The sequence below is a fragment of the Panthera tigris genome, chromosome A2 (genome assembly GCF_018350195.1).
Source record: "Panthera tigris isolate Pti1 chromosome A2, P.tigris_Pti1_mat1.1, whole genome shotgun sequence".
Classification (NCBI taxonomy): Eukaryota; Metazoa; Chordata; class Mammalia; order Carnivora; family Felidae; genus Panthera; species Panthera tigris.
The window spans coordinates 8,306,392-8,332,138 of NC_056661.1; the positions used below are offsets into that span (position 1 = coordinate 8,306,392).

Genomic DNA, 25,747 nt, shown 5'->3' on the forward strand with positions numbered 1-25,747 from the left:
AGGTTTTCGTGCGGACCTAAGTTCTCAGCTCCTTGGAGTAATTATCAAGGTATGCAAACGCTGGGTCATATGGAAGACTATGTTTAGTTTTATAAGAAACTGCCAAACCGTCTCCCCAAGTGTCTGCGCTCTTTTCCATTTATACGAACAGTGAAACAGAGTTCCTGTTGCTCCACATCCTCACCAGCATCTGGCGTTTTCCAAGTTGGACTTACACTATTCTAATAAGTGTACAGTCGTATGTCACTGTTGCTTTAATTTGCAATACCCTGAACATCTTTTCATATGCTTATTTACCATCTATAGATCTTTGGTGAGGTGTCTGTCCAGGCTTATCCATTTTTTAGTTGGGTTGTTCATTTTTTTTTTAATTGCTTTTTATTTGTTTTTGAGAGAGAGAGAGAGCGAGCATGTGTGCAATTGGGGGAGGGGCAGAGAGAGAGGGAGACACAGAATCCGAAGGAGGCTCCAGGCTCTGAGCTGTCAGCCCAGAGCCCAACGCGGGGCTCGAACTCACGGACCGTGAGATTGTGACCTGAGCTGAAGTCGGATGCTTAACCGACTGAGCCACCCAGGCGCCCTAAAGAATTAGACATTAAAAAAAAATTTTTTTTTTTTACATTTATTTTTGAGACAGAGAGAGACAGAGCATGAACGGGGGAGGGGCAGACAGAGAGGGAGACACAGAATCGGAAGCAGACTCCAGGCTCTGAGTCATCAGCCCAGAGCCCGACGCGGGGCTCGAACTCACGGACCGTGAGATTGTGACCTGAGCTGAAGTCGGATGCTTAACCGACTGAGCCACCCAGGCGCCCTACAGAATTAGACATTTTAAAATGAACAATTCAGGGGCACCTGGGTAGCTCAGTTGGCTAATCGTTGGACTCTTGATTTCAGCTCAGGTCATGATCTCATGGTTCATGAGTTTGAGCCCTGCATCAGGCTCTGCACTGGTGGTATGGAGCCTGCTGGGGATTCTCTCTCTCTCTGCCCTTCTTCCATTCGCGCTCTCTCTCTCTCAAAATAAACAAAAAAAAATAAATAAATAAAAGAAAAAGAAAATGAGCAACTCAGTGGTATTTAGTGCATTCACAATGTGTAAGCTCCGCGTCTATCTAGTTCCAAAATATTTTCATCATCCCCAAATAAAACCCTGAACCAATCAAGCAGGTATTCCCTCCCCCTTCTCCCAAGACCCTGGGCAATCTGCTTTCTGTCTGTATGGATTTGCCTATTCTGGGCATTTGCAACAGACTGTCTGATTTCTTTTATTTAGCACGGTTTCAAGGTTCACCCACCTCATAGCATGCATTAGAACTTCATTTCTTTTTGTGGATGAACATTCCATTGAATGTGTACACCACAGTCCATCCATTCATCTGTTAACAGACACTTGGACTGTTTCCAACTTTTAGCTTTGGTGAGTAGTGGCACAGCAATAAATATTTGTTTTCAAGTATTTGTTCAAGTACCTATTTTCTATTCCTTTGGGTTAGATACCTAGGATGTAGATGGTTTCTTAAGGTCACAAGACTGGAAGCTAAGGGTGTGAATACAGATAGGGGACCAAGTCCTGGGGTAGTTCGTTACCAAGAGGTGAGTGGGAAGAAGAGGAAGCTACAAGGGAGCCTGGGAAAGAGCAGCTATTGGCATGGGAAGAAACCCAGAAGTATATGAAGTGTGCGGTGCGTTGGAAGCCAAGTGAATACAATGTCTTTTTTTTTTTTTTTTAAATTTTTAATGTTTATTTAGTTTTGAGAGAGAGAGAGAATCCAAAGCAGTCTGCAGGTTCTGAGCTGTTAGCACAGAGCCCGACGCGGGGCTCGAACTCGTGAACCACTAGATCATGGTCTGAGTTGAAGTCAGACGCTCAACCGACTGAGCCACCCACCCAGGCGCCCCATGAATAGAATGTTCTAAGGAGGTAACGTGTCAACTGTTGCCAGAGGGTCAGGGAAAGTGAAGATGAGAATTGACTCCTGCGTTTAGCAACAGGCAGGTGCCTGTGAGCTTGAAGAGTCATTCCAGTGGAATAGGAAAGGCCTGAAAAGAGCAAATTTAATAGAAGTTAGAGAAGACCTAAATAAACAGATACACCATGTTCATGGATCAGAGGATGTAATATTAAGGTAACAATTCTCCCCAAATTGGCCTACAGATTCAATGCGATCCCACTCAAAATCCCAGCAGTTTTTGGTAGAAATTGACAGGCTGATTCTAAAATTACACAGAAATGCGAGGACCTAGAGTAACCAAAACAATTTTTAAAAAGGGCAAATTCGGAGGAGTACCTGATTTCAAGACTTATTATAAAGCTACACTTACCAAGACAGTGTGGTCTTAGCATAATGTAGACTTATCGATCAATAACAAAACCTGGGAATCCAGAATCAGACTCATGCTTCAACAGTGAATCGATTTTGACAAAAGTGCCACAGTAATTCAATGTGGGAGCAGACATTTCAGGACTGGGGCTGGGACAATTAGATATCCCTCCAGAAAACAATGAACTTCATTTTAACTCACGCCACACATGAAAATGAACGTAACACGTATCGCAGACCCTGAGCGTTAAAGGCATCAGTTTTATTTACACTGGGATCCCAACGTACAGCCACGAAGCACTGGTCTACGAAACTGTTCCCGATAGACATCTTGCCCTTAAAGCAGGACTCTAGCTCCTTCCTTGCCGCCATTCTCATGTCCTCATGGTCTCCCCTGCAGAGAAAGCTGCTCACGCTTTCACCTCTCAGGTCTATTTCTTCAGCTTCTATCCATTCTACCTCCAATTTCCTCCACCTCTCTCTACGTCTACCAACCTCACCCTACCGTAGGCCACCATCCATTCTACCCCGGGCCGTGGCAATGGCCTAAAGGGACTCATCACCTCCCGTCCTTCTTCCCCTTCAGCCCAGACTCCACCCTGCAGCATGAGTAACTGTGGGACTCTCTTGATTAAAGCCTTTCGAATACTTCCCCAACTTGGTCAGGGAAAAGCTAAAGAGCCTCACCGCAGGCTACGAGGCCCCGCCCAGCGTAGCTGTCGCTGATCTGCCCTCCTCAGCCAAATGGGCCTTCTTCTGTTCCAACGCTCTCTTCCTCCTCGGGGGCCTGGTACATCTTGTTCCCTCTACCTAGTGCCCTCCTCCTCCCGGCCCTTGCTCATCTTTTGCGACTTGGCATAAGCGCGTCTTTCTCCGAGAGGTCTAGCTGACTTGAGTGCTCAACTCCAGGAGGGTCCCGTTATGATCTCTGCGCTGTGGGCCTTTCTTCCGTTGCACTTAACATTTTCCTATCATGTATTAGCTGATCAATATGGGAGACGGTCACCTGAACTCACAGATTGTCCACATCACGACCAGGACACTGTCTGCTCAGCGTACCACTGGAGGCCAGGGACCAGCTCAGTGTTTAGTACATCAAGGACGTTTAAGAAACACCACCTGAGGGAACGAGACTGAAATTCAGACCCCACTTGCCCATTTCATGTGCATTATTCAACATCATGAGCTAAGGTTCAGAAAACTCCCAGGTGGCCTGCTTCCACAGATTCCTCATAAGGAATCTGTGGAGGGGAGTGTTGTTATTGTTTCCATCGTACAGGTGAAGAAAGGAAAGTGCAGAAGAGTCCAGTAAATGTTTCTGGCAACACCCAGCTACTACCAGTGGAGTCAGGTTTTGGGTCCAGGTCTTTTCGGACTCCAGCATTGAGATCTCACGGTCTACCCAATATTGCAAGTGTCGTGGGGAGCAGTATGGTGACCGGGATGGGTGGGGTATGGGCTGCCCCCGTTGCCAGGGCTGGACCAGCCTTGTCCTACTGGCCATGGCTGAAGATTACTGAACGGGGAGGATGAGAGGGGAGCCGGGTCCCCACTCTGAACTAGAGGGACCAGGTCCCTAGCTTCTGCTCCCAGCCTTCAGATACTAGTGCTTAACGTTCCTCAGCTCATTTCAGGTGTCTCCTTACTGTCATCCCACGTAGCCCCCGGGGTGAACATGAATTCAGAGTCTATTTTTCTAAATAAATTGGAAAACCGTACCAAAAAAAAAAAAAAAAAAGCAGCAATGAGCTAATGCAGCCATGATACACACTTAATTGGCAATCCATCTGCATTATTCTTTCAATTAAAAAATTTAGGGGCACCCGTGTGGCTTAGTCGATTCAGTGTCTGACTTCGACTCATGTCATGATCTCCTGATCTCCTGACTCATGAGTTTTGAGCCCTGTGTTGAGCTCTGTGCTGACAGCTCAGAGCCTGAAGCCTGCTTCAGATTCTGTGTCTCCCCCTCTCTCTGCCCCTCCCAAGCTCATGCTCTATCTCTATCAAAAATAAACATTAAAAAAAATTTTTTTTAATTAAAGTATCACATAGGGGGCGGCCGGAACACCACAATGATTTATCTGTACGTAGATGTAAATGCTAGGTATTCAATAGTGACTAAATTGGTAACATCTTTACCATTTATTTTATTTTAAATGTTTATCTTTGAGAGAGAGAGACAGACAGGCAAAGCACAAGCGGGGTAGGGGCAGAGAGAGGGAGACACACAGAATGTGAAGCAAGCAGGCTCCAGGTTCTGAGCTGTCAGCACAGAGCCGGATGTGGGGCTCGAATCCACACACCGTGAGGTAATGACCTGAGCTGAAGTCAAGAGTCCCACGCTTAACTGACTGAGCCATCCAGGTGCCCCACATCTTTGCCATTTAAATTGAGGGTAAGAAGGCAGACAATAAAAAGGGCACTCAAACATGAAGGAAAGAAAAAGGAGGCAGTGACCAAAAGGAGGTGAGGCTTGAGGTGATTCTGTCGGCTGAGACCTGAAGATTAAGAGCAGGCTTGAGGGAGGCAGGAACAAGGACAGGCTGTGGGCCCTGACTTAGGGGAGCACTTGACCACTCGGAGAACTGAAACAACTGGAGACCCTTTCAAAACACAGAGAAGAGGCCTAGAGGCTCAGGTCCTTCACACTAAGAACAAGGCTCTTTCATGTTTTGACTCCAACATCTTCCCAGGGACGCCTTCTCTGGCTGCTCCATTTAAAATTTCCACGACTCTCCACGTTTCCGTCCCAACACAATGTATTTTACTTATTTCTCTTGCCTCTCGCTTGCCTTCCTAGTTCCACAACGGTTGAGATCGTCTGTGCGGTGCCACAGCACTTGCGTCCTAGGACTCAGTAGTAGGTCAAAAATTATTTGCCAAACCAACAGTGCTAGGTAAGTTCTAAAAAAAAAAAAAAAAAAAAGGCCACGATCGAAGGCCACCTGGCTTTGCTGAACAGACCCCGCCATCCCCCAACCAGAAATAAAAAAAAAAAGCAGCTCCCAGACCCGCCCTTGGCCCCAGTCTAGCCTGCCCGCCTCCCGACCTTACGCACGGCCTCGGGTCTTCATCTGCGGGTCTCAAAGCCCCTCGGCCAACCCTTCCCTGCAGACCCCGCCGCCATTCCATCCCATCCCATCCCCCAACCCCCCGCCGCAGCCGCGGGAACCAACGCAGCCACCGCCGCAGTGGCGCCCGCTCTGCGCATGCTCGGCAGCGTGGGGACGCAGCGTGAGGACGAAGACGCCGGTGCGCATGAGCAAGACCTTCCCGGATTGAGTCGCGGGGGAACATCTGGAGCGCCAGCTTTCTCTGGTCCCGCCTACCTCCGCTAGGCCCCGAGCGGACGCGCACGCGCGCTGGGAGCGGAAGGGCGGACGGGCGCGCGCACGAGGCCGGGCGGGCGGCGGAAGCGAGAGAAGCCGACCGTAGGGGGGAGGGGAGCTGGCGAGTGCGCGCGCAGCGGGGGCGCGGGCGGCGTGGGGGGGCGGCCGAGGCGAGCGGGCGCGCGCGCGAGACTTACCCTCTCTCGGCGGCGGTGGCGGCGGCGGCTTCTTTGTTTCGTGAGGAGAGGCGAGGCGCCCACTCTGCCCCCGGCCCCGCGCGGAGGGGCGGGGGCGGCGCCGGGAAGGCGACGGCGCCGGCGGCTCTCGGTAAGGAACGCGGGCCGCGGGGGGAGCGTGGCGCGGGGCTTGGGAGGACGGTTTGAATGGAGCCGGGGCGCCGAGGGGGGAGGGGGCCGCCGGCGCCCACAGCGGGGCTGGGGTACGGCGGCGCCCGAGGGTCAAGAAGCCTGGCCGGCACCGCGCGCGCGGAGAAGGCCACAGTGTAGCGAGGCCGCGGCGGCTACAGCATCCGCGGGCCGTGGGGTGGGGGCCCGGGCCGCGTGGAGGCCGCGCGCGCGCTCTCGCCGGGGTCGCCGGACAAAGCTCTCCGCCTCCTCGGCGGGCCGGTGTCCCGGCCCCCAGTCGCCGTATCCGTCGCGGCAGCAACAATAGCATGGCGTTGGGGCTTCTCTGGCTACGTTGTAACGGGTCCGACCCAAATGTCTTTTGGGGGAGGTGGCGGCCGGGGCTCAGTAGGAAAAACCCCAAATGAGTCTAGTGTCGCCTGGAAACGAGCATTAGCATTAGCAGCCCCTTTGGGTTAGCCGACCTAAAATTTTATTTAAGAAAATCACGTAGTCTAGATTTTTCAAGGAAAAGTAAAGAACTCCCCCAACCTCTTGCAAGCGGCGACTTCAAAAATGTTTGCCCTAAAGTGGGGAGTCTAGAGCGAGTGAGGGAGGACGGGTAGAACTGTTTGCTCTTGAAAGCATTGTTTTTGTTTTGCATCCTTTCGCCTTCCTTCCAATTGATTTTCCAGATTAAGGCTTTTATTTAAAACGTGGGCCTTTCGGAGAGTGTTTTGTGGTGGTGTTGAAGACACGAGTCTTGGTTTTTTTTGCCCCCAGTGAATCCTTGGGGGAAAAGTAGGGAATACGTGCAAAAGTCACTTCCTAGGAATTTGAAACAAGTTTTCAATTTGAACTGACAGACCGGATTGGAGTTTGCTTAGGGTCGATGTCGGTCACTTAGCTGTGTGATCTTAGATAAATAGCTTAATCTCTCTGAACCTTTTAGTTTCCTCATTTGTGAAATGGGGATAATGCCACAAATAGAGTTGGTGAAAACCTGTAAAATGGTTTCTGATAAGTGGGAAGTGCTGTTGTTAATTGTCAGGCCCAATCTCCTTCATTTTTTTTTTTTTCCATGTTTGTTTATTTTAAGAGAGAAAAAGTGTGAGTGGGGAAGGGGAGAGAGAAGGAGAATCCCAAGCTGGCTCTGCAGAGCCTGAAGGTGGGGAGAGGGGGTTGGTCTCCACCTCAGCTGAGATGCTTAACAGACTGAGCCAACCCAGGCACCCCCTCCTCCTTCATTGTTGAGCAAATATTTGTTGAGTCCCTACTGGGTGTTAGATGGTTGGTGATTGGATGCCCTGAGGAGCCTCTCCAGTCTTGTAGGGGAACAGATGGTAAAGGTGGGAACAGCTCCCTGTGGCCTGTCATGGAATCCTCACTACCCTTCCTGTGCGAGGAACACAGTAGATGCACGGGGGAGCGATGGGGGCCAGAGATCATCGAGATTGTGTGGAAGAGGGGGCCTTTACTCAGAATCAGGGCCAGTGCATTTGAGCCCTTGGACCGGTCGTTGCTGTGCAGTGCTACACTCGCACATCACCTTGATCCTTTCTTGTGTAGCAGTTACCCCAGTTTGTAATTATTCATTCTTCTCTGAGGGCCATCAGAGCAGGGATCATGTCTGCTTGGTCTCCCAGAGTGTCCCCTGGGTCTGGCACATAGTAGGTCCTTAGGGAACATTTGTGGAGTGAATGAGGAGAGCCCCGGGGAGGATGGAGTGGATTTATGTGTGAAATGCTTGATGCAGGACTGGGGGTGGGTTGTAAGCAGTAAGCGTTCGTTGCCCGTGTTGGTTTAACAGGCCATTGTCGCCAGGGAATGAGGGTGTGGGGTGGTGGTCAGGACTGCTAGTTCTGGAATCAGACCTCCTGGATTCACACCTAGCTTTCTAAATCCTAGTTTGACCTCCAGCAAGGCATTTACCAGCAGGTCCCCCCACTTGTGAAACAGGTATGACAGCAATGCTGCCTCAAACAGTTGTCAGGGTTGAGAACATGACATGGGGAGCCGCTTCACACACTGCCGTCACTATAGGGAACACTCACTTCATTGGAGGTGATGTTGTTTGTTGTGTGTACGTGTTTATATATATGTAGACATATATATGTTGACTATCTAAAAAGTGAGCAACATAATTTAGAATCATTCTATATCCCAAGAAGCCCAGGTTTGATGAGCTGGTTATATATATATTGTAGTTTCTTTAAAATTGGTGCATACATACTTATGGCGATCATAAATGCTCCTCTCTGTGCCACATACCTTTGTCACACCTTATGGACCCTCAGAACACTGAGAGGTAGCCCTAGACCAGCCCCTTGTCTTCTCTGTTATGGGATGAGGTGTGTTGGGTGAGAACAGCATTCTGCCGGTGAAGCAACTGACATTTAGGGATATTTCTTCACCAAGGGTTCTAGTCAGCCTTGTGGGTTTGACTCCTGGCTTTGCCACTTTCCCTCTTGGTGCCTCAGAGAAACGGAGGTGACAGTTCCCAGCACTTAGTGAATCCTCAGATGTGCCAGCCAATTTTGGCCTCAGTTATTAAGGCTGCCGTCACACAGAGGGACCCATTCACACCCACCATAGACAGAACACAACATGAATGGCGCCCCCTGGAGTTGTGCAAGAAGTTCCCCAGCCTCACATTCCCCATTCGAACAAGTGGGCTTTGACAGCCTGCCACAAGCCAGGCCCTGACGGAGGCTGGGGATTCAGCCAGGAACAGGCAGACAAGGGCCCTGTTCTCATTCAGTCATATCTATCTCCTTATTTGCAAAGGGAGACAGTAATGGTACCCAGCTACTAGGATTGTTGCAAGGACTAAACAACGACAACTGTATAGTGCTCAGAACAGTGCCTGGCACATAGTGCTAAATAGTTGGTAGCTATTGTCACGTGTTAGGGTTCCTACAACACCCTGGCAGGTTGAGATACAGAATACATTTTTACCCTGTTGTGAGAGTTCTGTATGTTTTCAAAGTGGTTCAAAGGAATCAGCTCTTCTGTTTTGTCTTCCATCATTGAAAACTTGTAAGCGTGTGATTTCACCATAATGCGTTGGAAAGAGAGGCGTGTGCTCGGTGGCCTTGGTTTTGGAAGATATCAAGTGTTTGTTTCCCATCTCACATATTTCCTCATGACTTGTAACATTGATTGGAACACTTAAGAGAGAATTGAAGTTAAAAAAAATCAAATCAAAGGGATGTGCAAAACCTCCAGTAAAGGGGAGGTAACAGCTGCCAGAATCTTGGGGGGAAATGTCTGCGGGGGAGCACATCAGAATCAGGTCTGAGGCTAAATGGAGTTGCCATTGCTGTCACCCTTACGGAGATCATCCCTAAGAAGCATAAGGCTCATCGATATGATTGGTAGTATCTTAGTTGGAGTTTTTTGTTAACTGCATGCTGATGATACTAATTTTTCAGGACATGGATTTGATGGGTATGAGAAATTTGACCTCGAATCATCTTCATGTAAGGGAATTGGCCTTGAGGGTAGTGCCGGGTACCCAGCTGGGTTTGCTGAGCAGTTGGATTGCACAGGGCAGAAAGAACGGAAGGGATGCATCCATTTCCTTACAGTTCCCTCAGAGAAGGGGCTTTCTTTAGAAAAGAGGTAAGTGTTAGCACGGCATAAACCAGCCCAGGCCCCTTCGATGCCTTTGCGGCTAGACTGGTCTCCAGAGCTTTGCCTGGGGACTGTTACTTTGTTAAATGAAGCATGTCTTCATTTTCGCCTGTGGATACTTGTTACTGTCTGGGTTTTGCTCAGTGTGTGAGATAAAGGAGGACGGACCCCATTTTTAGTAGCAATGGGCTTTAAAATGGCTCCTTGGGATGGTTTAAGTTCTCGTTTCGCTGGTAAGTCATGCCCCACTGGCTCAGGAAGCAGGTGGCTGCGTGGCAGTTGCTGCCTTACCTGTTACAGAGGGGACGGGATTTGACGTGTGCCACCTTGATTTGCACCAAAAGTCCCAGTAAAGGGGCACGGTGGGTGGTGTCATTGTCTTAAAGGTGACGATGCAGCACAGGGGTCTGCTTGTTGGGCCCTGAGAGCTACATCTGGCCCTGATGACTGCTGGGTGTGCTTTTGGTCACAGCCTGGTCTGCTGTTGTGCTGAATGCCCGTGCCCACCTCCTGGGAACACGCTGTGGATATTCCTGCCTGTCAGAGTGCTTCCATTTGCCTGCACTTTGCACCCTTCCGGGCTGTCCTGCCTTTTGATACTTAGACTAAATTCGTTACTCAGGCTTTGGAGTCAGACAGACTTGAGGCAGGACTCTACTTCCTGTGTGATGTTGGACCAATGACTTAACCTCTCTGAGCAGAAAACCCTTGGTCCTCCCATAGCCTCCCCAGTTGGCACCTCCAGTCACCAGTATCGAACCAAAGGATGTGAGGTGAAATCCAGCCTGTCTGGGCTTTGCCAAACCTGGCTCAAGGCAGGGGCAGGCGGGGGGGGGGGGGGGGGGGGGAGGGGGTAGGGGGCGCCTTTTATATTTCAAAAGATATGTGCTGAGACCCTGTTGGTTACCTTGGTCACCACTGACTCCTTTCATTCTTTTACCCTTACATCTGTTCCATCACTGTGTCCAGAGAAATCTTCTAAAACCATCATCAGACCGTGTCACTGCCCTGCCCAGAACATTCCAGAGGGTTTCCCTTGAACCTAGAATAGACTCTTACCTCCTCACTGCTGCCCTTCAGGCCTGCGATCTGCTCTCCCCGCTCATCTCTGACTTCGTCTCCTGCCGCATCCCTCCTCTGCTCTAATCCAGCACAGTCCCGTCCCGGGGCCTTTGTACTTGTTGGTGGTCCCTTGCCCACCCACTGGATGGTTGGCCTCCCTTTCCGCTTCAGGTGTCTGCTTAGATGTATCCCCTCACTGAGCCCGTCCCTGGCCACTATGATTGAAAGAGTGATTCCTGCCAGCTTGATGGTTAACCCTGCTTATTTTTTTCACAGTGGAAGTTCATACCACTTCCACCCCCCCGTAACATCGTGTCATACTTATTTGTGTGCTCGCCTCTGTCACTCTGTTGTCAGTTCCACCAGGAACCGTCAGTTCCAACGAGGCAGGGATTTTGTTGGCTGCTGGATGCCCAGTACCTGGTACTTTGTTCAGCACAGAGTTGGTTCTCAGTCGATATTTGAGGTACCTGGCAGGGTCTGTCACAGGTAGAACTCCACAGGTATGGCCACCATGCCTCCCTGGCCATTCTTGCATTTTGTGTGCCGCTGTTATTGGGGGGACTTCTCTCCTGCCCTCTCCACAAGTTGTGTGTTGTGCTCTGTGTTGACTATACAGCAGGTACCACAAGAGACCCAGCAGCAGGTCATGACATCCACCCAGTGTGACTTGATCAGCCTTAAAAAGAGAAAAAGGAGAGAGTCTATCCATGTTTCACAGGGAACGTGGTCAGGACAGACTTGTAAAATTGGTTGGATTTACTTGATGTGTGTTTGCTGGGTCATGTCGTGACCGACGACCGTGGTCAAAAGAGTTTGACAAATGCCCGTCTAGTGGATAGATCGGAAAGTGTTTGTGTTCTCTCAGTGGAGACACTGCATCTTCCTGCTGGATTAGAGCATGAACTCCACAAGGGCAGAGAACCGGCCAGGTTGTCATCATGTCTTCACATCTTCTGGTGTGTTTTATTTAAAAAAAAATTTTTTTTAAATGTTTTTATTTATTTTTGAGACAGAGAGAGACAGAGCACGAGCAGGGGAGGGGCAGAGAGAGAGGGAGACACAGACTCCGAAGCAGGCTCCAGGCTCTGAGCTGTCAGCACAGAGCCCGACACGGGGCTCGAACTCACGGACCGTGAGATCATGACCCGAGCCAAAGTCAGACGCTGAACCGACTGAGCCACCCAGGTGCCCCTCTTCTGATGTGTTTTTAGATGAGGAGGTGCTCTTCAAAAAAGTTTTTTTTAATGTTTATTTATTTTTGAGAGAGAGTACCTGTACGGGGGAGAGTCAGAGAGAGAGAGAATCCTAAGCAGGCTCCACGCTCAGCGCAGAGCCCCACTCGGGGCTCGGTCTCAAGACCCTGAGATCATGACCTGAGCCAAAATCAGGAGTCAGATGCTCAACCGACTGAGCCACACAGGTGCCCCTGAATGAAAAATTTTTTAAAGGGAAGGAGGTGTGGATTCCAATGAATAAAATGATGCATAATTCCTAGTGTTAAAAATAGTACAGTAGACTCCCATATCCATGAGGCATACGTTCCAAGACACCCCGCCCCCAGTGATTGTCTGAAACCATGGATAGTACTGAACCCTATCTGTACTGTGTCTTCTTATACATGTATACTTACGGTAAAGTTTAATTTACAGTCGAGGCACTGTAAGTGATTAGCAACGTGAAAATTAATGACAGGAAACCTCATTTAAAGTGAATGGGGGAGACAGAAGGGGTAGCTCTCAAACCCCAACGCTTGTCATTGGTTGCAGACCCAACAGGAACACACCTACCTTGCAAGTCAAAGCTTGCAGGTCACAGTACTTGACTACCCCAGCTGAGGAAGAAAGGTTTCTCTTCTGCCCCAGCAACAGCCCAGCCAATGAGAGACTGTCACAACTCAGCCAGTGAAACACTACTACACTTCTACCTGCCCCTTTGCTTCTAGTTTATACCAGCCCTCCTGACGCCCCCCATTCCTTCCATAAAAGAGCGTTCTTCTTTGTTCCCTAGACTTGCTTATGGTTTTGCCATAGTTTGCTTGTCCGGATTGCAATTCCCTGCCACTCCCAAATAAACCCATTTTTGCTGGGAAGTTAACTGACAGTTTTATTTTTAAGGTAAACAACAACAACCGATAATAAAATGGAGCAATTGTGACAATGTACTGTGATAAAAGTGTGTCAGTGTGTTCTTTCTCAAAACACCTTATCATACTGTACTTACTGTTCTTGTGACCATGCGAGGTGATAAAATGCCTGTGTGATGAGATGAAGTGAGGTGAGTAATGTAGGCGTTGTGATGCACCGTTAAGCTACAATTGATTTTCTGGCAAAACCCAGCCCGGCGGGGTCAGGGGGGCGGGGGGTGCAGGGATCATCTGCTTGCAGACCACGATTGACCCTGGGTAACTGAAACTGGAAAGTGAAACCTGGATGGGGGGGTTTGAGGAGAGGAACTACTGTACTTAGTAACATACAGACTTGGTGTGTTTACGTTTTAGGTAGAACTGATAAGACATTGTAATTAATTACCATGACAGAGGTTTTTGTTTGTTTCTGAACTATATTCCTTTTTAAATGTAGGGCAAGGTTTTGCTACTTAATTATATTGCAAAGAAAATGCCCAACAGCCAGCTGTGGAACAGCCAATGTTGAGGAAGCACCGTCTCAGGAATAAGCTATCCATATGTTCCCTGAGACAGCGGATGCCTCGTCCCATACGTCCTTTCAGGTTCACAGACCAGTGCGCCCCACACCATCCGTTCGGGTGTGGACGCTTTGCTTAGTAGAGTATGGGGGGAAACCTCATTTTGTAGTTTTAATGTAACAAATAAAGCTGCTTTTGCTGAAAGGCATCCTGCCCAGCCTCCTTGATGAGTCTGAGAACCCTGCCATGGCTTGACCACAGTGTGTCTGCTGATGAGACACGTAAGGGAACAAATTTCTCTGTGCCCAAAAAGCAACGTAGCAGCTTTCCTGGGGCCAAACTTAAGGACAGTGCTCATTTCCAGGCAAGATGGGAGAAGAAAACCCACATACCATAATCCCAGCAAGCAGAGTTTAGAGGGTCCTTATCGCCTGTTAGCTGCCGTCTGTCTTGCTGCAGTGGGTGGCCACCACCATTCTTTTTACTAATTTTCTTTTTTCAATTTTAATTCCAGTATAGTTAACATACAGTGTTATATTAGTTTCAGGTGTATGACGTAGTGGTTGAAGTGGGGTGCCTGGGTGGCTCTGTCCGTTAAGCATCTGGCTCTTTGGCTCAGGTCATACTGTCACAGTTCGTGGGTTTGAGCCCTGCATCGGGCTCTGTGCTGGCAATGCAGAGCCTGCTTGAGAATCTCTCTCTGCCTCTCCCCAACTCCTGCATTCTCTGTCTCTCTCTCAAAATAAATAAAGTTAAAAAAAACAAGAATTACAAATTACTCAGTGTTGGGGCGCCTGGGTGGCTCAGTCGGTTAAGCGGCCGACTTCGGCTCAGGTCATGATCTCGCGGTCCGTGAGTTCGAGCCCCACGTCGGGCTCTGTGCTGACAGCTCAGAGCCTGGAGCCTATTTCAGATTCTGTGTCTCCCTCTCTCTGACCCTCCCCCGTGCATGCTCTGTCTCTCTCTGTCTCAAAAATAAATAAACGTTAAAAAAAATTAAAAAAAAAATTACTCAGTGTTCATCAGGGCAAGTATATTAATCTCCTTCACCTGTCCCACCCATCCCCCCACCCCCCCTCCCCTCGGTAACCACCACTTTGTTCCCTATAGTTAATGAGTCTGTTTTTTGGTTTGTCTCTTTTTCTCTTTCTTCATTTGTTTCGTGTCTTAAATTTCACATACGAGTGCAATCCTATGGTATTTGTCTTCATCTGACTGACTTCGCTTAGCATTATACTCTCTAGATCCATCCATGTTGTTGCAACCATGGGTCTTTTTTATAAGAGCAAAGCGAAGGGGGGTATGAAAGAAGAAGACCTACTTCTCAAGCAGTCTGGTTCCGCATTTGAACGTCAATAGATGTTTCTATTTTAAATGATGATTTTGATGAAGTTGAAAGTAGAAAAGAATGCAATCCTCAAATCCTTTCATCTCTTTTATTTCCACAAAGGCACCCCCCTGGCCATCTTCTTCTGGGTATTTATTTCCCAGGTCTTTTTCTGATCTAGGTAGGTTGGTTGGTTGGTTGGTTTTGGTGTTTTTTAAAAAGAACACATAGGATTGCAAAAGTAGTAGAAGGTTATTGTAAAAAAACAACAGCACACCGACACAAAAAACACCAGAGCTCTGTGATGTGGAAAGTGTCAGTTCCCCATCATACGCCTCCTGAGAGAGCTGCCGGCCGCTGCCAACCACAGTTTGGCACGTTTTCTTGGGACCGGTCTCTACGTGCAGATGAGCTCGCGTACGTTCTTCCTCTCAGCAGAGTGGGGCTTGGGCCAAGCACACCTTACGTTGGTGCCCCCTTCTTTCCTCTGCTTCATCGCGGACCTTCCTCCACATCCGTGTGCACGAAGCTACTTCATTCATGTTTGATAGCGTCTCGCTTCTGGGGCGTGGATAGTGTGGGGGTTCTGATTGTTCAGCACTTGGGGTGCTCAGAGAAATCAAGGTGATAAGACCGCGTCACTTCTAGACCCGTTGGCCCTGGGAACCCATTTTTTTTTCATCCTGTAACCTGTCGAATGTCTTAGCTTTCAGGGTTTTGATTCTTGCCCCGGAGTAGTTTTATCTGCCATCACATTCCTTTGGGCTGCCTGCCCAGATTCCCAGGTTCTGTTCCCTTCTCATGGAGCCCCCAGACGCACTTGACCCACAGGCCACACACGCTTAGGCTCCCAGAAATACGTGCTAGTGGTGGTACTGTTTGTCCCCTTGTGCTGCTTAGGTGTGGCTGACTGGTCTGAGATGGATTTCAGTGTTTGTGTTTAATTACCTTCTTTTTTCCAGCCCAGACACCAAGTGACTCATCACAGGGAGACTTGCAGGAGTCTGGTCTGAATGATGGAAGCCACCTGAAACCCTAGGACCATAGGACAACCTTGGGGACCCAAGGAATTTGCTGAAAATGCCAAATCCTCAGTTTACTGTATAGGAAAGGTGGAGGTGTTTGGTGATGAGGGAAGAAGGGGTGGGGAGAGGGCTGGGCTGGTCCTTGCCCTCAGATCCACCTCCCTTCTGAAATTTCTGGCCAAGCTTTCAGGCCCTCCTGAGCGGACACCACGCTGGATCGCAGTAGTGCCCTGTCCCATATCATACGCAGCTCCCTCGAGGGCCAGGCCCACCCCTGCCCTTTAAGAAGGGTTGGCTGGCCAAAAGGGGCTTGATGGCGGGTAACAACACCGCATTTGTGTCCGCGGGATCCGAGAGGGCAAGGGAGAATTTGCAGCAGCTCAGATCTTGCCTGTCGATTGCCAGGGCGGACCTCATCACTTGGGACAGCCGGTCTTTACACGGGGCCGCGCGGCCTTCAGGCAGCCAGTGTTCTTCCTCCGGTTCCGCAAAGCTGCCTTGTGCAACCTCTACTTCCTGGGTTTGTTCCTGAGCACTTCTGGACAGGAGCATCCTTTGAGGTTTGTCCTGCGGGGGAGGCTAAGTTTAGGAAGCACGTTCTCCAGAGCAGTTACTTACTCCGTGGCTTGGTTTACTCATGTCTTTATGAGAAGAGGAGGCCGCTGCTTCTGGGTCAGTAGTGACAAGCAGTAAGCGACCGCTCGGTGAATGTGGAGGCCCTGGATTTCGCCTGCAGTGCGGCATCACTTTCTGCCTGTACGAGCCTTGCTTGCGTTCACTCGAGGGATGCCGGCTGTGACCCCTGAGGGGGGGATTGGCCTCCGCACCAGCCTACGGAGGAGGAAACGGGCTGGTGGAGGTTAAGTCGCCCACTTAGGATCATGTGGTTGGCAAGTGGTAAAGTCCACACGCAGCCCTGCCTCCCCGCTCTGGCTGGGTCATCTTCCCTGTGGCTTCTTTGTGACTGGTAACATCCTCAGCAGTTGTAAATCCCTAGGGAGCGGAGCAAGTCACAGTCTCTCTGGAGTTGAAAATATCCCTTTCCTTCCTCTATCTCCGTGACCTTGAGATTGTAAAGGAAAACCGATTTCCTCTGCTCACAGCACTCTAACACCAAATGTACGGGTTTTCCACACCGAGCAAGTTTCTGCAGATACCAGCTGAGTGTCCTACACTTCAACTCTGACACTGATTACCCAAAGTTAGTGCAGACCTCAGAGGTTGGGGGCTCAGTCCCACAAGACTGCCCCCCCACTGCAGGCACCGGTCTCAAGGAGTGGGTCCCCAGGTTACCCGCACTTCTGTCCAACTTGGTTACAAATGGGGTTCCCATGACCCTCTTCTCAGGTTTAATTATTTGATATAATAGCTCACCAACCTTGAGCCATTTACCTATGTTTGCCAGTTTATTATAAAGGATATTGTAAAGGATAGGGATGAATAGCCGTATGAAGAAGTAAATAAACTGAGATCTAGAAGGATCCTGATCCCAGGAACTTCTGTCCCCATGGAGTAGGAATGCACCATCCTCCTAGCACATGGATGTGCTCACCAACCCATAAAGCTCTCCTAGCCTCTTAGAGTTTTTATGGATGCTTTATTATGTAGACGTGTATTAATTCACTTTCCAATTCCTCTCCCCTCTTTGGAGGATGGGGCTGAAGCTTCTAGTCATGGTTTGGTCTTTCTGGCAACCAGCCCCCATCCTGAAGCTATCCAGGAGCCACCCAGAGTCCCTTCATTAGAATAAAAGACCCTCCCATCCCTGAGGAAACCCTGAGGGTTTTAGTCAAAAACTGAAGGCAGAAACCAAATACATGTTTCTCACGATCTCAGGGAGACAAAAATTTTCTTGAACAGGACGCCAAAACCATTAGCCATGTAAGGACAAACCTGATAAATAAGACGCCATTAAAATAAGAACTTCTCTGGGCACTGGGTGTTGTATGTAAGCGATGAATCATGGGAATCTACCCCCCAAACCAAGAACACACTGTATACGCTGTATGTTAGCCAACTTGACAACAAATTATATTAAAATAAATAAAAAATGAAAAGGCAGAAAATAAACAAGAACTTCTCTGCGTCCCGAGACACCCTTAGGAGAATGCAAGCAAGGGTGAGACCCAGACTGGGAGAGGAACCACACATATCCCCAAGTGAAGCATTAGTGAGAACAGGGCCTCTGCAGAAGTGAGTATCTCCGTGGCCAGTCAGCATACAGAAAGGGATTCGATGCCATTGGTTGCAAGGGAAATGCCAAAGAAAATTATAAGATACGATTATACACTCACTGGAACAGTTACAAGTTACAGGGACCGACAGTGCCGAGCGCCAGCGTTGACAGAGAGGAGCTGGAACGCATTACCCTCTGCTGCGGGGATGGCGGTGTGTGGGACTGTGGTCCTGATTTGGAAAGCTGGCGATACTTACCAGAGCCAAATTTATGCCTTCCTCTGACTAACGGTTCCACTCCTGGGTCCCCAAGGAAAATGAATGCGTGCGTCTGCCAGATGACGTTGGTAGCAGCTTTAGTCGCGACAGCCCAAACCTGGCCGCACAGGGTCTGCGAATAGGAGAGTGGGCAGATGAAGAAGAACGAAGGACCACCGTCCCAGCAACGTGGGTGCCCCTCGCAGAAGAGTCAGAGGATACCACCGTGGGTTTTTCTTCCTTTTTTTTTTTTCCAGATGCAGTTCAGTAACGGGTGAAACCGAAGAGTGGTAGAGGCAGAGCAGTGTTTCCCTCTGGGTGGGGTGGTCTTCATGGGAGGGGCCCAGATGCCTTCGAGAATGTCGGAAGTGTTCGGTCTGATCTGGGATTCATCCAGCCATACGCCTAGGTGTGCTGACGCTCCGTGCGAGTGAATCCGATGCTCCCTCTTCACGCCCGGGACCAGAGAGCTGCTCCCGTTCCACTTTCCTGTCCTCTCCATCATGATGCTGGGGGCCTGTCGGTACGCGTCTGCGTGCAGACGCCAGCACCCTGATGGGGCGCACCAGGGTTTGGGGGGGCCCACCCCACTGTGCTACTCAGGAAGGTTTTGCATTGTGTCTGTACTTTTTGGGTTCCTTTTACTGTCACTCCCCACGTGTGTCTGAGCTTTCAGTCCAGAAATGAGTTGGCTGCCGGTGACTCCGTGCACTTACCTGCCTCATCGCAGCCTGACGCTTCAGAGGTGACAGCTTCTGAAGCAAATGCCATTTGTATTATTTTTATTACTTTATTTATTTATTAAGGATCATTTATTTTGAGAGAGAGCGCGTGCATGCGTACACACATGTGGGAGACAGGCAGAGAAAAGGGAGAATCCCAGACAGGCTCCACGCCGTCAGGACAGAGCTGGACTCGGAAATTGATCTCACAAACCATGACTGCATGACCTGAGCCGAATAAAAGACTCAGACTCTTAACCGAATGAGCCACCCAGGTGCCCTATTTTATTTTTTTAATGTTTTATTTGTTTTTGAGAAAGAGAGAGTATGAGCAGGGGAGGGGCAGAGAGAGAGGGGGAGACACAGAATCTGAAGCAGGCTCCAGGCTCCAAGCTGTCAGCACAGAGCCGACGTGGAGCTCAGACTCACAAACCGTAACCGTGAGATCGTGACCTGAGCTGAAGTTGGACACTTAACCGGTTGACTGAACCACCCAGGCGCCCCGCAAATGACATTTTTAAAAGCCCGTTGTGGGGGCTCCTGGGTTTCTCAGTTGGTGAAGCGTCTGACTCTTGATTTCGGCTCAGGTTATAATCTTAACGGTTTGTGGGTTTGAGTCCCGCATTGGGCTCTGTGCTGACAGCGCGGAGCCTGCTTGGGATTGTCTCTCTGCCTCTCCCCCCACAAATAAATAGACAAACTTAAAAACTAAAAAATAAAAAAAAATTTTTTTTAATCTGTATTTAATTTTGAGAGACAGAGTGCGAACGGGGGAGGAACAGAGAGAGAGGGAGACAGAATCCAAAGCAGGCTCCAGGCTCTGAGCTGTCAGCACAGCACGATGCGGGGCTTGAACTCACAAACGGCGAGTTCATGACTTGCGCTGAAGTCGGACGCTTAACCGACTGAGCCACCCATGTGTCCCTAAAAAAATTTTTTTTTAGGAATGAAAAAATACAGGGGCACCTGGGTGGCTTGGTCAGTTGAGTGTCCAACTTTGACTTAGGTCATGATCTCATGGTTCGTGGGATTGGTCCCACATCAGGCTCTGCACTCTTGGTGGGGAGCCTGCTTAGGATTCTCGCTCTCTCCTCCTTCTCTCTCTGACCCTCCCTCGCTTGTGCTTTCTCTCTCTCTCTCTCTCTCTCTCTCTCTCTCTCAAAGACGGAAACTTAAAAAAACAGATACATTTAAAAAAAAGTTTCTTCTGAAACCCTGTACTTCTCAAAGGTAGATGTTGCCATATTTTGGCACAAAATTATTATCTGATGTCCTCCAGCGTCTTCAGCAAACTTCATGTGTCTGCTGATGAAGTTAGTGCTTCTGAGGGTGGAGGTAATTAATGTCTAGAGGTACGCTGCATTTTGATGGGAAGAAGGTCTGACACTAAGTATCAACTACTTTTAGAAGAACCATCATTCCAAAGACACTCCCCAGTGTTTGCTCTTTGGCACATCTGCCTTTAGGTAAGCAGATGACATCATCCCTAGATGACGTTCCCTAGATTTTATTTTGCTGTTGGTTTCAGTTGGCTTGACTTAGAATAGAGACCTTCAGGGACCCCTGGGTGGCTCAGTCGGTTAAGCGTCTGACTTCAGCTCAGGTCACGATCTCATGGTCCATGAGTTTGAGCCCCGCATCGGGCTCTGTGCTGACAGCTCAGAGCCTGGAGCCTGCTTCGGATTCTGTGTCTCCCTCTCTCTCTCTGCTCCTCCCCTGTTCATGCTCTGTCTCTCTCTGTCTCAAAAATAAATAAACAAAAAAAAAAAAAAAAAAGAATAGAGACCTTCAGTTGAGAAAGCATCCGTGAGCTCCCAGATGCCACGGGACTCCTTTGAGTATTTTCGGGGCCGCTGTCTCTCTTGTCACCTCGCTGCAGTCTCTCTGGGCCTGAGAGGCCCTGTGGGCGCAAAGGGTCCAGAGGGGTGCCCTGAGGAGCCATCTTCCTTGACCCCGGCCGTGGCTATGTTCATGTCACTCAGGTGTCCACCTGTGAAGTATGACTGCAGGTGCGTCTTGCCCTAGACAAACCCTGGGCTGGAGGTTTCAGACTTGAGAATCAGCATTTTAGAAAACGATTGGGATACAGGTCAGCCACGTGGCAGAGCCTGGAGCGGCGTCTGGAGGTAACAGGATCCTAGTTCTGTAGCAGAAGGTAGGACTGTTCACACATGTCTGAATCAGGTCTGATTTTGCTTCTAAATGAATTTGTCTCTATTTAAAAAAAAAAAAAATTTTTTTTTTTCTTAACGTTTATTCATTTTTGTGAGACAGAACAGAGCGTGAGCAGGCCAGGTGCAGAGAGAGACGGAGACAGAATCCGAAGCAGGCTCCAGGCTCTGAGCTGTCAGCACAGTGCCCAACGTGAGGCTCGAACTCACTAACCTTGAGATCATGACCTGAGCCGAAGTCAGATTCTTAACTGACTGAGCCACCCAGGCGCTCCACATTTGTCTCTATTTTTTAAAAGTTTGATTCTCCCCGTCTCTGGGCTTACGGGATTTTGGATTTGTGAGGAAGGGATTGTGAGCACTTTCTTGAGCAATTGGGTCTGTTCCTAGTCAGGCTGGTGCGCTGGTCACTGGTCCATGCCCTGCCAAAGTTTCTGATTCTCTCTGCTCTGATTATTTAGCCATGAAACTGGGACAAAGACGTTTTGGCTTTTGATCGATTACCCAGGAAAATATGCCCATCTTTCAAATGAAAACTTTACTTTGTTTTAATCAAGAGAATTAAAAATGTTCTTAGACTTCTTAACAAAACTTATCCTTAGAACCAGAAGAGCCCAGTAAAGTTTCGGGACAAAGAGAGTCACTCCCAACACCAGAAAAGTCTACAGAAACAAAGCCCACATTTGAGACATGCCAACAAGAGAGGGGCTTTTAAATAACTCAGTATGTGGCAGAATGAGAGAACACAGCAGAAATCCACTAGAAATCCTTTTGAAGACTATTACATGTTAAAGGTGGTCCTGGGTAGAATTCTATGAAGAGAAGCGTGCCTAGCATGTGCTGAGTAATACTGTTGAGGATGTGTGCGCCTGCGTGTGGAACAGTCTAGAAGGGAGGCAGTGAAGTGTGGTGGGAGTCCCGGCAGCCACATGAGGGCAGCTGTCTGCCCTGGCCGACTCAGCTCCATCCTTACGGCTCTGGTGGTGGCCCACGTCTCTGAGGAAACCCCCAGCCCCTTCTTCCCACCCCCACCCCCGTCACCCTGCCTGGCTCGGATAAGGAGGGCTTGGTTGCTCGTTGCTCTCTGCAGGGCTGGTAAGCACTTCACCTCTGCGTGTCTGGTGTGGTGCTGGGAGATTTTAAGTTCTTGTGATCTTGTGTTTTCTACCTTTCAGCTCTGAAGATGTATTCCTCTATCATCATGAAAGAAGTTCTTAAATTGAAGAGAATTGTATTTAAGGCTATATGTAACTATACAACAGATGAAGGGTTACCTGAACCTAGAACCCTTACTGTTGAAAACCGGATGAAATTTACCAGCTCGTGGCCCTGTCTTAGCAAGCATAATTAATCACCTTACCACCATCATTAGATTTTTTTTTCCCCCTTAGCATGTGTTTGGATCTCGTCGTGGCTCTGGGTCGTAGTTCTGAGCATCAATTTTCAGATTATGGAAACTTTCGATGGACTTTAGACACGTGAATATCACTGTGGAAGTATCTGAGCTATCAGAGCGCCTTTATTTGTGTAATAGTTTAAATGAACCTACATGTTAAACTTGTATTCATTTAATTTAAAAGGGACTTGGTCTCACCGCCTTAAATGGGAAACCGGCATCACTTGCCATGAATATTTGGTTTTGTTGAGTGTCCCAAGGCCCAGGTGGATACTGTCGCCAACAGAGGCTTTGAGTCTTAGTCTTGCTCTCCCTTTTTGTCAAATCGGAAGATGGCAGGTGTTAGGCGTGAAGGGTGTATCGGCACCACCCTGAGATGTTCTCTTTGCTGTGATCAGAATAACAGCAAGGGAAGTGAATCCCCAGGTGGGGCAGTGGCTGTATACCTCCACCTCCGGAGTCCCATTCCTCGGGGGAGACTGTGATCTGATTTTGTATGCCCGATGTATTATCTCCTCTGAGAAGAAGGGAGGAGAAAGGTCCGGGTGGTGGGGGTTGCCCGTCAAAGGTGACAGCTCCCTGTCAGATTGGTGCTGCTTACGATACTACGTGTGGCCCTCCCTTGCCAGCTCTGACTCTCCCTGGTGGTGGCTACGACCCCAGACTGACCAAGACTTCTTTCTAGCAGGAGACCACTGTCTGCAGCTCCTGTGAAGATGTCCACTCCAGACCCACCGCTGGGCGGAACTCCTCGGCCAGGCCCTTCCCCGGGCCCGGGCCCCTCCCCTGGAGCCATGTTGGGCCCTAGCCCAGGCCCCTCGCCGGGCTCTGCACACAGCATGATGGGGCCCAGTCCGGGGCCTCCCTCAGCAGGACACCCCATCCCGACCCAGGGGCCTGGAGGGTACCCTCAGGACAACATGCATCAGATGCACAAGGTAGGGAGCCCGGGCCCACTGCCCGATTGGCTGGGTCTGCGTGATCAGCCGTGCATCCTGGCTTCTGCTGCCAGCCCGCAGCCTTCCCACCGTGTGTCTCCCACGCCCAGCATTCCACGTGGGAAACGCGCTAACACTGCTCCAGGGTTGTCTTTCGTTAATGAATAAAAAGTGCCCAGCTCCTTAAAAAGTAGCTGTGTCACTTGGTTTCCCGCACTCACCTGTGTAACTTATGAAGCAGAGCAGTGGGTGCCCCTTGTCCCTACTCGATCCTGCACTTGGGCGCCACTCACTGTCATAACGACTTACTTGAACTGATCAGGGACTTTTTTGCCAATGGGGTGTAAAAAAAGCCTCCCAACACAAATAGTTTTTCTTTCTCCCTGTGTTCCTGGGTGGTGGTTGGGGAAGCGAGGAAACATCCTCTTATATGTATTAGCATCTAAAGGAAAAGGTGATGTGTTCAAGTCTCAGAAACCACAGGAGACCCTCGCGGAATATGCAGAGTGTGTGGCCTGGAGGTCAGGGTTCTGTGTTGACCCCCATAGCCTTCCTACCAGGGCCATCCATGTGTTTGTACCCCATTCCACTTAATCTCCCCCCCCCCCACCGCTGCCCCACCCATTAGGTGTAGGTGGTTATTGTGCCCATTTTACAGATGAGGAAGTAGGCTCTCAGAGAAATGGTCCCTCACTGTGTCCATGGCAGAGCCATCTTGTCCCTCTGGGTCCTCCCTGCCTTCCCCATCTCCTACACGTTTTTTATTTTTATTTTTTTTTTAATGTTTATTTATTTTGAGAGGAAGAGACAGTGTGAGCAGGGGAGGGGCAGGGAGAGAGGGAGACATAGAATCCGAAGCAATTCCAGGCTCTGAGATGTCAGCTTAGAGCCCGACATGGGGCTTGAACTCATGAACCCCAAGATCATGACTGAGCCAAAGTCGGACGCTCAACCTACTGAGCCACCCAGGTGCCCCTCCCACACATTTCTGGCAACAGTATCTTTCTTGTCACTTCCTGGGAAGCTGTTGGTGAACCAGCCCCCTCCCTCCCCTCACTGATTTAGTCTGGCTTCTCCAGCACAGCCTCCTCTTTCCCTCTCTGCCCATTTTGTTTTTTTTTTTCTCTTATCACTGGCACACACCCCACACCTACCATTTGTCCTGCACAGTGTTAGGAGCCAGGGCCCAGGGGTAGCGGGACACTCCTCGTCTGCGGAGAAGTTCGCTTCCCGAGGGCTGCACCCTCTTCCTGCGTATGAAGCTGCTCCTCGTGGTCCCAGCCAAGCACCCTCTCTTCCTCCCATCTTCCTTCTCTCATGGCACACACTGGGTTGTAGTCAGCTGGGCCACCCATTAGACTGTTCCCAGAGACCGGGATATTTGGGCCAGTCAGGGCCTAGCAGTGTCCTGGAAGGGTCCCGGAAGATGTCCCCTTCACCAGCTATTGCAATAGGGGAAGTACTTAGTGCTGAGGGAAAATGGGCATCATCGCTCCACAGAGGACCGATGTGCCTCTCAGGAGGGATGGAACCATGCCACAGACAGCTTTCCTCCCAACTAGTAGGCTGGAGGCTGATCTCAGATCAGCGAGGACACCTAGTGTAGTGTAACCATACTTATAGGCAGAAATTTCTCTTTGTCCCTCTGACTTACAGTCTCCCAAGGAAGAGGGTTCCTGATCCAAAGACTTGTCACCAGGTCTCCTTGTGACAATTAATGGGGAGCTTGGTGTCCCAGTCATAAACAGCTCCTCACCAGGAGCTCATGTCCTTTCCTCATGGGATTTTGGCCATCTGAAACTGTCTCCTGGCGTCCTGATCCATCTGTCCCTTCGCCTCCAGACCTCTAGCCGCCTAAGTGGTCAGCCATCGCTGTGTGACATTGCTTCATGCATCTACTTGGCACTTAGTGTAGGTATCAGGACCGTAGCTTGGACCTAAGCTGCTTGGTCACGTTGGCGATTCAGTATATACCATGGCGACCTTGGGTGGACATTTTCAGTGGCACTGAACTTCTCTCGGGTGGCCCTTTGCCTCCTGCCTCTTCCTGTTCCCTCTCGCTGATCTTGCCTTTTCATCGTCCCCTCTTACAGCCAATGGAGTCCATGCACGAGAAGGGCATGTCGGATGATCCCCGCTACAACCAGATGAAGGGAATGGGGATGCGGTCGGGGGCCCACGCAGGGATGGGGCCCCCGCCAAGCCCCATGGACCAGCACTCCCAAGGTACCGTTTGATTACTCTTCTTTCCTTGTATGTGTTGTCCCCCTGGGTGCCCTGAGGTCATTTTTCTAGTTGGGTCTCCCGTAGGCACAAACAGGGTAGACCTGGGACAGTTCAGCCCTTGGGAGACTGTTGGGCTTGGGGTTGGGCTTGGCTGGTGCCCGTCTCAGG

At 49.7% G+C, this 25,747-nt stretch overlaps 1 protein-coding gene across 8 annotated transcripts in view; it reads left to right on the forward strand.

Annotated features, from left to right (window-relative positions):
• Nucleotides 1-5,820: 5,820 nt before the first annotated feature.
• SMARCA4 (SWI/SNF related, matrix associated, actin dependent regulator of chromatin, subfamily a, member 4) overlaps nucleotides 5,821-25,747 on the forward strand; it is an 89,799-nt gene continuing 69,872 nt past the window's right edge. For 7 of the 8 annotated variants that reach the window (XM_042978188.1, XM_042978190.1, XM_042978191.1 and 4 more), the window contains exons 1-3: nucleotides 5,821-5,980; nucleotides 23,104-23,353; nucleotides 25,447-25,579. In XM_042978188.1, the coding sequence (XP_042834122.1) occupies nucleotides 23,132-23,353; nucleotides 25,447-25,579 (355 nt within the window). In that variant the 5' untranslated portion in view covers nucleotides 5,821-5,980; nucleotides 23,104-23,131. Of the gene's footprint in view, nucleotides 5,981-23,100; nucleotides 23,354-25,446; nucleotides 25,580-25,747 lie in introns of all 8 variants that reach the window. The other variant, XM_042978189.1, reaches the window with a different exon arrangement.